At 55.6% G+C, this 10,859-nt stretch overlaps 1 protein-coding gene and 1 pseudogene across 1 annotated transcript; both read left to right on the top strand.

Annotated features, from left to right (window-relative positions):
- Positions 1-1,447: 1,447 nt before the first annotated feature.
- LOC104049909 (olfactory receptor 52K2-like) lies at positions 1,448-2,461 on the top strand. Its single transcript, XM_064440901.1, has one exon. The coding sequence runs from the start codon at positions 1,448-1,450 to the stop codon at positions 2,459-2,461; it is 1,014 nt and encodes a 337-aa protein (XP_064296971.1).
- A 7,450-nt stretch (positions 2,462-9,911) lies between these two features.
- LOC104045678 (olfactory receptor 52I2-like) lies at positions 9,912-10,859 on the top strand (annotated as a pseudogene).

Raw genomic sequence — 10,859 nt, 5'->3', positions numbered from 1 at the left:
AGTCCTCTGCCCCTGCCCTTCACAGCCATCCTACCTATGTTCCACTGAACAAGCAATTCTGAGAGTATGATTTGCTCAGAAACTTCACTTTAACGTGCTAACATATTTTATAAATTGCAGGGAAGAAAGCAATCAGATTTGCCCGGGAAGATCTACCTTCGATAATGCGATGCTTTCTGGACATGTCACACTCTGCCTGCAAGGTCCTGCTGGAAAACAGCAATTAATTTGGCTGAAAGACAGGCTGCATCCCTGGGAAACAGAAACCCCGATGCCTCTCTTTCCTGAGTGGGAGAGGTGAAGGTGATGGGGGCAACTGGATCTCAGAAGTGTGGGAGTGTTGAAAGCACATGGGAAGCGGAGCTCTTCAAAGACCGGTGTTGGGGAGACTGTTGTGCGCCATCAGAGGCCCCTTTGTGAGACCCCGGCTGTGACCCTAACCAGGTATGGCCAAGAAAGATGCTTTAGAGGAAGGTGTAAAGAGGAAAACAGCTTGTGCAACTCTGAGCAGAGCTCTGGTCTTGTGAAAGGGCGCGAGTTTGCTTGGCACGTGCCAGGCTGGGCTGTGTGGCTCTATAGACACACTGGAGTAAAAATGCCAGGGAGGGAAAAGCAAACTCAGATTCACCTTCAGAGGTGATAGAAACTGGACAGGGATACACTGAGAGAGGAAAGTAGAGGCGATTTCCCAGCTGTTGGAGCAGGGTGGAGGGCTGCTGCTGTCTTCCAGCAGATGCATGAAAGCAAAATATCAGAGGATGATGACTACCAGTTTTTCTGGGTAAGATAAGCTGTCACACCTAAAGCAACAGCCACTCGGCTCTGTGACACAGGTGGTCCTTTTCAGCTCCATCTTTCTAGCTACAGAGTAAGACAAAAGGGAGATGAGGATGGAAAATCAGTCAGTCCTGAGGGAGGGGTTAAAAATTCTCCTGCAGGTCTGGAGTAAAACTTCCATCATCTGAGGTTTACTTCCACGTCTCAGGGTGGCACGTGGAAGAAGGACAATGACTAGGCTAAATCTTCTCTGCTTGTTTTGATACAGGATCTATGGGACATCAAGTGACACCAGCAAATGTCAGGCTCACAGGAAAGGGAAGGGGTTATTTCACAAAAGGTGCCTTTAGTTTGTGAAACTCCTTGCTAAAAGACAGGGTGGGTGCTAGCGTTTTGCACAGAAGAGACTAGATGGGTTTCTCAGGTGGGGTTAATAAAAACAGAGAAACCACATCCAGCTCTGGAAGTCCCTGAGCTACAAATCATTGGAAGGTGGGGAGGCACTCGGGAGACGTATCGTGGTATGTTTCCTTTCTCATATTCTTCCCTAAGGGTCTGCTTTTGATGCTGGACATAGGACCTGAGGCTGGATGGACCTTTGGCGTGACCCAGGGTATGGCTGTCGTTGTGTGCCTGGGCGCTCCTCCCCCAGGCTCCTGCAGTGACCACCATGCCCTACTCGCCTCCCACCAACACCTCGCTGTCGGAGCTGCACCTGACGGGCATCCCGGGGCTGCAGCACCTGCACCACTGGATCTCCCTCCCCTTATGCATCATGTACCTCATCACACTGGCTGGGAACAGCACCCTCCTGTGTGTGATAAAGGCTGATCCCAGCCTGCACCTGCCCATGTTCCTCTTCTTGTCCATGCTGGCTGTCATTGACCTGGTGATGTCCACCTCCATCACCCCCAAAATGCTGGGCATCTTCTGGTTTCACTCCACTGCCATCAGCCTGGGTGCTTGCCTTACCCAGATGTACTTTGTTCATGCTTTCTCCGTGATGGAGTCGGGGGTGCTGGTGGCGATGGCCTTTGACCGCTACGTGGCCATTTGCCACCCTCTGCGGTACTTGTCCATCCTGACTAGCCCCATTGTGGCTGCCATTGGCTTGGCTACCTTGCTCAGGGCTGTGGTTTTCATGAGCCCCCTCACCTTCCAGATTCGACGCCTGCCTCTCTGCAGCCCGGCAGTCGTGGACCACTCGTACTGCGAACACTTGGCCGTGCTCAAACTGGGCTGCGGGGACACTGCCTTCAGCAGCACCTACAGCCTCTCCGTCTCCACCTACGTGGGCAGCTTCGACTCGCTGCTCATTGCCCTCTCATATGTGCTCATCCTCCGAGCTGTGCTCAGCCTCCCCTCCCCACAAGCCCGCAAAAAAGCCTTCAGCACCTGCGGCTCACACCTCTGCGTCATGGCCCTCTTCTACATCCCTGGGCTGCTCTCCATGTACATGGAGAGGTACCACCGGGAGCTCCCACCCCACATCCAGGTCCTGTTGGCTGATCTCTACCTCCTCATCCCACCAGCATTCAACCCCCTGATCTACGGCATCAGGATGAAGCAGATTCGTGATAGAGCCCGCAGGATGATCTCCCGGAGGAGACCCCCGGCAGGAGGGATTGGGCCTGGCCTTCAGGGCATAGGGCTGGGCCTCACGAAGACAAAGTCCGCTCCCTAGAACGGCCAAAATCTCTGCTGGACCTTGGTGTGGATCTGTTTCGTTCAGACACAGGTCTGAAATGTCGGCTCCCAGTGAGTTCAGGTCAGCACCAAGGGCTCCAGCTGGTTGCGCTCCCGCCCGTCCCTCGCACGAGGCAGTGGCATTGGCCCGGCGCCTCTGGGTGGTCCAGCTCCCTCAGATCTCCCAGCATACATACGACTGCAGCCACCGCCTCGCCTTCTTCTGGCAAAATGACCTAGTGCAGCTGGACCGCAGAAAATCGCTGCTTCCTTAACTCGTCGCTCTATGTGCAGCAGAGCCAGGCCAAGAGATGTAAGGGACGTGGGAACACAAGACCACGGGATACCTGAGGCTGCAAGGGACCTCGGGAGGTCTCTAGTCCAACCTCCTGCTCTAAGCAGGGTCACCTACAAGGTCAGACCAGGCTGCTGAGGACGGGCCCTCCCTCTCGGTGAGCCAGGAGCAGGTACCCACAGGCTGTCGCTACCACCCTGAATGCACAAACGCAGCACACGCTGTATCTAATCTCCCACCAAAGCAAACCAGCTGAACACCTCTCTGACCCTCCCCTGCCTCTGTTCTCCACCCCCACAGCCAGGCTACACCAGAGCATCCGTTCAGTAGCATCCTGTTGCCATCTCCTTGACACCGTCTCCAAGCTCTAACAGGTAAAGTCGCCCTAGTGGAAGTGGCGGTCGGTCCGTCTGTGCGGGAGAAGTGCCGTGGGGGCCAGCGCAGCCAGCCGAGGTGCCCGCTGGTCCCTGGGCACCGCTGCACTTCTGTCCTGCCCAGGGGCAGCGGGCTCTGCGTTGCTCCACCAGCCCTCTCCGTGCGCCGTGGAACTGGTTTTGTCCGGGATAGAGTTAATTTTCTTCATAGTAGTTTGGACGATGATGTTTTGGGTTTGGCTGAGATGGGGTTAATTTTCCCCACGGCAGCCCCCCTAGTGCTGTGCTTTGTGTCGGCAGCTGGAAGGGTGTTGATAACACCCCTGCTGCTGAGCAGTGCTCGCACAGCATCAGGGCTGTCTCTCCCGCATTCCCAGTGGGCTCCAACTCCAGCTCACCCAGTGGGCTGGGGATGGGCAAGACCTTGGGAGGGGACCCTGTCCTGCTGCGGAGGGGAGCGATAGAGCGGCTTGGTGGGCACCTGGCGCCCAGCCGAGGTCAACCCACCACAGCAGTGCCGATAACACAGAGATGCCTGATTAGCTGCTGAGCAGCGCTTGCACGGCCTCAAGACCTTTTCTGCTCCTCACGTTGCCCCAGCAGCAAGTAGCCTTGGGGTGCACAAGGAGCTGGGAGGGGACACGGCGGGGGCAGCTGACCCCAGCTGGCCTAAGGGATGTTCCAGACCATATCACATCATGCTCAGCAATACAAACTGCAGGGCGTGGGGGAGGTTTGCCGGGGCTGCCATTGCTCAGGGACTGAGGGCATCGGGCGGCTCGTGGTGAGCTGTTGGGGTTTTTTGCATCTCTTGTTTTTCTGGGGTTTGTTTTTCTTTGTTGTTGTTGTTCCTGGGCTTTTTTTTTTTTTTTTTTTTTCTTTTCTTTTTCATTATTAAACTGTCTTTGCCTCAACCCATGAGTTTTCTCACTTTTACTCTTCCGATTCCCTCCCCCATCCCACTGTGGGGAGGCCTGAGTGAGCGGCTGTGCGGGGCTCAGCCGCCTGCCGGGGCTGAACCACGACGACCGTGGATGCCGTCATCCTGCGGGGATCTGCAGCAGGAACCTGCCTGCCAGGCGCCGGGGCTGCGAGGTGGTGCGATTACAGGTTCACCTCCGTAAACGCGAAGGAGCAGGGGAACCCAGCAGGAGGGGGAACCCCGATATCCCCCTCAGAGGCAGCAGAGCCCCCAGCCCAGCTGCTTCCCAGGCTGTCCCGGAGGACGGTCAGCCCACGGCCGGGTGTGAGCCCTCCAGGCTGGTCAATGGCAGTAGGTCTCCCTCCTTGCAAACTGACATGGGGTACTGCCTGTGGGGTGGGGGGACAAGCACTGTGGGAGGCCAGGAAGAGCATTTTGGGACTGGGTGGCACTCAGACACAGGAACCACAGGCTGGGAATGGGAGGCATGAGGGGGACTGGGGGCAAACAAGTGTGGGAAAACAGCAGTATAAGGGGATGAAAGGGTCCGGCCACATGCAAACACGGCCTTGGTCCGCATGCTTGCCTCTCCATGCCCGGCGCCTGATCAGCACAGCCTGTCCTGTCTTCTCACTAAACTCCATTTCTAACCGCATCCCTGGGTGAGGGTCCCCGATTCTGTGCGCATGTGTGAGCCCGGAGGGCTGAGCACCAGCTGCTGGAGTGGGGACCACGAACCACAGGGGCCCACGAGCCCAGAGTGCAGCACCCGGAGAGACTGGGGTGCACACATGGGGTGGGTCCGTGCATCAGTGTGCCGTTACCAGCAAACACCAAGCAGCGCCAGCCAGCGAGTAGGCTGAGCGGTGGGAGCCAGGTATCAGCGAGGCTGTGGGTCTGGGCTGGCTGCTGGAGGGGCCAGAGGGTTTGGTTGCTCCCGGAGGGACCGGGGGGGTCCAAGCTACACGACCGCAGAGACCATGGGATCAGGGACCGGTGCTGCCGTCGGACTCAGCAGCTACTGGAGAGAGCCGCTCACGCGTGCGTGTGTGCACGAGGCAACTGGGGAGACCAGGGACCCAGGACCAGCTACTGGGTAGACTGAGCATCTAAGTTCGTATATCACACTGTGTATATGTATATACAATTTCCTCCAAAAGCATTCACCTTAATTACCCAGAGAGGAGAACAGGATGAAGCCATCGATGCTGTTTGGGGGCGGGATTGTTTTCAGTCTGTGTTGACCTGTGTGGCCGACTGGTCTCCCCTTGCAAACAGCCTGGGGAAGGGTCCATGTTTGCACCCTGTGGTCCAGATCAGCGGCCAGGAACCTCCTGGGTGCGAAAGCAAGGAACACGCTGCCGTGTATGACGTGACAGGTTCCGAAGTGAGGGAGAAGCGTGGGGGACCACCTTTGGGAAGAAAGTCTTGCTTTGGGTGTACCAAAACTTCCTGATCTGCCACCGAGACAGATCAACCAGAGAAACGAACTCCAAGCAAATCAGCCTGAATATAAGAGTTTTCCTTGAAAGCATGCTCCCCACCTGCAGCCTCACCCCGTGCCCCTGCCCCAGCACGTGGCCTGGCCACTGAAGAGGTTCCCACCGCTTGACAGGACACGGTGCCCTTTTGTGCGTCTGGAAAGGAGAAACTGCAAGGCACCACTGCCATCCAACACCCTGCAGGATGGAGGGGCAGGTGCATTTCTGGCTGGCTGGGTTCCTTCAGGTGTGGAGAGGACATGGGTCCCTGGAGGGGGAGGAGGCCAAGAAAAATATGTGTGAGACCATGTGTCATGGTTTTAGCTGGGACAGGGTTAATTTCCTTCCCTGCAGCTGGTGCAGTGCTGCGCTTTGGGCTTAGGATGACAATAATGTTGATAACACACCGATGTTTTAGTTGTTGCTGGGCAGTGCTTGTACTAGCCAAGGGCTTTTCCAGCTCCCCAGGCTCTGCCGGGGGCACGAGCAGCCGGGAGGGGAGGGGGCACAGCCAAGAGAGCAGATTCAAACTGGCCAAAGGGATGTTCCGTATCATGTAACGTCATGCCCAGTGTGTTACTGGGGGAGCTGGCCGGGGGTGGGAGGCAGCGATCGCGGCTCGGGGACGGGCAGCGTCGGTCGGCGGGTGGTGAGTGGTTGCATCACTTTGTTTTATTCCCTCCTCCCAAGGTTTCACCTCTCTCTCATTATTTTCCTTGTCATTTTATTGTTATTATTATCACTACTACTGTTTTAATTATTAAACTGTTCTTATCTCAACCCACGAGTTTTCTTACTTTGGCCCTTGCAATTCTCTCCCCCATCCCATGGGGAGGGTCAGTGAGGCAGCGGCTGCGTGGGGCTCCGTTGCTGGCTGGGGCTGAACCGCGACACCGCGGCAATAGAGATAATGTTGAGTCCACGTGGAGTTGAATGAGGGATGGTAGAAACGCCCTGTCCTGAGCAGGGCCTCAGCTGTAGCTCTTGCCAGGCTGCTTTGAGGTCGAAGCTCTGCAGGACTGAAGCATCCCCCATGTCAGGGCTGATGCACCCACCCTACACCGTGCCTGCGCCTGCCAGGCCGTGCATGGGGACGGGCAGTCCCAGGCGCGCTCCCAGGCTCTCCGGGGCAGCTGGCCCGCAGGAGCAGGGCTCATGGGACAAGGCAGCTCCCATGGGGACCGCCCAAGGAAACGGATGCTTTGGAGGCTGCATCTCCATCTCACCCCTGCGCGTGCACACACATTCCTCTGGGACAGTGCTGAGCCGGAGGCAGGACACGGGCTGTGACAAAAGTGCTCTTAGGGCAGGGAATGCATCTGCAGAGCAAAATCCCCGCTTTAGGAAAACCTTCCCTTTCTGACAAAATCTCTAGGAATGACATTCCCTGCACATCACGAATGACCATGTCTTCATCTCCAGCCCCCATCTTACACGTCCCTCATTGCTGAGCCCCTGTGTGAACAAATCCTGAGCTCCACTTCAGAACGGCGCTCCTCTTGCACTGCGCTTCTGCTCACACACAGGTTCTCATATGCACTTCTTCCTAATAAGCTGAAAAATTAGGGAAAATTAGGGATTTATTCCCTAATGAGCTGGCATTCTGCTAAGGATCCTTAAAGGCAGGCCTTACACCCGCTGGAGGGTTGCTGCCACGTGCGGTGTGCGTGATCAGCAGGCATCGTTCCTCACCTGTGTGCTGCGTGATGCAGCCGAGGCTCAGGACCTGCTGTGGGATCCCACCTCCATGGCACAAATCCTTTTTGGGGAGTCAACGGACATAAAAGTTTACTGAAATGGTTCTGAGTGGAGAGAAAAGTGGAAAGCCAGATTTTCCAAACCATTTCACTCTCCCTGGCAAAACCAAAGGGATTTTTCTCCACTTCAGGTGGATTTCTCAGTTTTCGTTCTGTGCATTGGTCTCATGGGCGCCCGGCAGGCTCTGGAGACCGCCATAACCCTGAGACCCCAATGGTACGACACGATGAGGGAGAACTAATGAAAGAAGCTGAAGCAGTCTCGGCAATTTCCATATCCTCACAGGACAGAAAACTTAATCTCTGCACCCTCATCTGCTGTCCCTTAGGGGATTTCCAGAGGACGGATTAATACCCCAGCCTTGCTGCACTTAGAGATATGCAGAGATGTGCTGCTGCAGCCCTCCAGGCGACAGTCCTACGGGTGAGACAGATATATCTTATCAATAGCTTATCCTTCTCGGCAGACCGGCATCAGAAGCTTTTGCTTAGGCTGCAAAGCTCTTCTGTGCTATGTTTTTCCATCTCCCAGGACAAGAATTCCCTGTGATCAGGGTTCTTCAGTGCTGCTGCAATACTAATAGCACTATCGTACCAGGCACTGGCTGAGGACGAGAGCTTCTGGAAGCAAACGTACCCTTGCCTTGGACGTAGGCACCTGGGGATGCAGCTCTGGATTCAGACACGTGTAAGTGCCTGGAGGTAGGTGTCCACACACGCTTGTGTGCGTGCTTGGTGTCTAAGCACTGAGTGCAGCCAGCCGAGATCCAGCCCCTATGGTCAGTGGATCCTGGAGAGCAGCTCAGCTCACCCTAGGACAGACCCCTACATTTAGGGGGTCAGTTACTCTGTAGGCTCCGCGCTCGACCTCTTCGCTGACTGCAGCAGGGTCCCAGTCCCCCAGGGAGCCGTTCCGCCGCCCCGTAGTTGGACGCCCACAGCCACCTGGGACGCCCACATGTCCCCGAAGCACCCACGTGGGAGAGACACCATCGCCCAGGGTTTGCAGGGACCTGCACCCTGCTGGGTGTAAAGGAAGTAGAGGCCAAGTGGGACGCAGCGGGGGGGGTCTCAGATGGCTCTAGGTCTAGGTGTTTAGGCAGCTGAATGATGCCCTGAGCCTTTGCGGAGGGACCCTCGTGTAGAGCCTGCGATCCGCTGTGTTAGGCGGGGGCTTGCGCCATGCCGGGGCGCGCGGCGCTGCTGTGCAGCAGGGGGGGTCCGAAGGGCTGGTCCGCGGGGGTCTGCTCGGGAGCACGGGTGGGCGAAAGCCGCCGCGGGTTAACCTCGTGCTCAAATCTGGAGCCGCACACGGCTCCTGCAGCTGCTCGTTACCAGGATGCAGAGGGTCGGTGCAGAGCAATTATGTGTGCAGTAATTAAAAACTATTTTTGATCCTGTTTCAGTCTCTAAGACGTCCTGATTTGCAGACTTTCTGTCCTGACCAGTATTTTCAGCCAGCAGCTCCTGCAGCAACCCCAAACCTGGGCCTGAGCTGTAGTTCAAATGGAGGGTTCAAAGCCTACAAAAGCCTGCTCCCTATTTTAAAACTTCAAATGCTGGGTTTCCTTAGCTGTCTCCCAATATCTTCTTTATTTCTATTCTGAACTTATCTAGCTTCTGCTTCTCACTCCCGCCACACTGGCCGTGTCTAATGTTAAATTTTAGCCTAAAGGATCCTGCATGAGGTGAATTTTGCTCCACGTTGTCACTAGCATGGGTAGGGTCAGCCATGAGCCACCCCACAGCTTGCTGCTTGCTGAAAAGCTATTGGTGTGTGATCGTGCAGGCAATTTCTCTGAACAGGCAGGGGTCTGGGGGGGTCACCCCCCGCCTGGCCTGTCCCCTGCCTGGGGGGAGGCAGCAGAAGCAGTAGCAAGGTTTTGGCACAAACGAATGTGCAGATCGTGCCCACTGTACTCACACTCTTGTCTCTCCTGGATTGCTCCCTGGAGTTTCTGTATGACCTTCAAGCTTCTCCCATTAGAATAAACCTCAGAAATTCATCTTTTTCTCTGACTACTGCCTAGTTTTGCAGGCTTCTCTCACGGGTGAATGGCAGAACGAAGGCAGAGCAGCAAACGGCAATTTCGTGATCATGTTTAACATCCCACAACACTTTCTGAGACTACTTTTTTCCCCTACAAATTTGGAGGAACTTCCTATGTTGGGCCTGTTGCAGGGAAGCCAGGGCTGCTCAGGCAGAAGCGCTGTCTGAGGGAAGCTGGATGCTGACCTTTTTCTCTCCTCTCGCGGCTTATTTCAAGATGTCAGTTGAACGGTGGTGAGAAACCAACAAAGAATTAAGCCTTTCACGAGCAACGAACTGTAAAAATCCCTTGGTTATCCCTAGGGCACAACTTTAAACATTAACTTCTTCACCTTATAGGAACTTTTAAGCCATAATAGTCTCATTTATTCAGCATTTCTGACCCGTACCCCCCAGCTGGTCACGTTATGCTGTAGCACTCCCATCTCACACATCTTAATAACAATGTGGGTTCCTGATTTGGCTCCTGCACCGATGCAGAGTCCCCACCCTACCCCTTTTAGTTCTGGCCATCTCAGGGCTCAAAACTGGACCTCTTTTTTTTAAGCACAAAAGCAAGGTTCTCCTGCATGGCTTCTGATCCCTTCCACTGCCCCAACAGCATCTCCTCCTCTTTCATCCTTGTGGGTGTCCCCAGCCTGGAAGCTTTCCCCACCTGCCTGGGTATCCTTTTCTGCTCAGGCTAGGTCATCGCCTTGGTAGGAAATGGTGTAGTTCTGCTTGCCATTGGGTCCCTGCGTGACCCCATCCGTTGCTTGCTGGGCATGCTGGCGGTCGTCGATGCGGTGATGGTGACATGCATCATGCCCGAGATGCTGAGCGCGTTCTGGCTGAACTCTGCAGAGATTGGGTACACGGCCTGTTTCCTTCAGATGGTCCTTGCTCACGCCACAACATCAGAGGCGTCGGGAGCGCTCCTGGCCATGGCTGTTGACCGCTAACGCCGCAATTTGTCACCCCCTCAGGTACCAAGCCATCTTGAATCGCCAAACAACTGCCCAAATAGGCCTGGCCATTGCGGTGAGAGCTCTCCTTCTCACGGTCCCCTTGACGGGGATGGTGACAAGCCTCCCCTATTGCCGCTCCCGCGTGGTTCCCCATTCGTACTGCGAGCGCATGGCCGTGGCGAAGCTGGTGTGTGCAGACCCCAGACCCAGCCGACTTCACAGTGTGGCTGGGTCCTCTCTTATAGTAGGAAGAACACGGCTTTCATTGCTGTGTCCTATGGGATGATCCTTAAAGCTGCCCTGGGGAAGAAATCGTGCCGGAAGGCGTTCAGCACCTGGGGGTGTCACATCTGCGTGATGCCGCTGTATTACGCTCCTGGGATAGTCTCTATATACGCACGGCAGCGGCGTATCCATGCATGCACAGGTTTTGCCGGCTGATCTCTTCCTGACCCTCCCCACCATGCTGAACCCCATTGTTTACGGCGTGAGGAACAAGCGGATCCGTCAGGCAATGCGCAAAATGCTGTTTTCCAGGAAGGTTCATGCCTGACACAGCAGTGAATGGTT

Source organism: Phalacrocorax carbo, chromosome 1 (genome assembly GCF_963921805.1).
Source record: "Phalacrocorax carbo chromosome 1, bPhaCar2.1, whole genome shotgun sequence".
NCBI classification, from domain to species: domain Eukaryota; kingdom Metazoa; phylum Chordata; class Aves; order Suliformes; family Phalacrocoracidae; genus Phalacrocorax; species Phalacrocorax carbo.
This window is presented reverse-complemented; position numbering and strand designations above follow the sequence as displayed.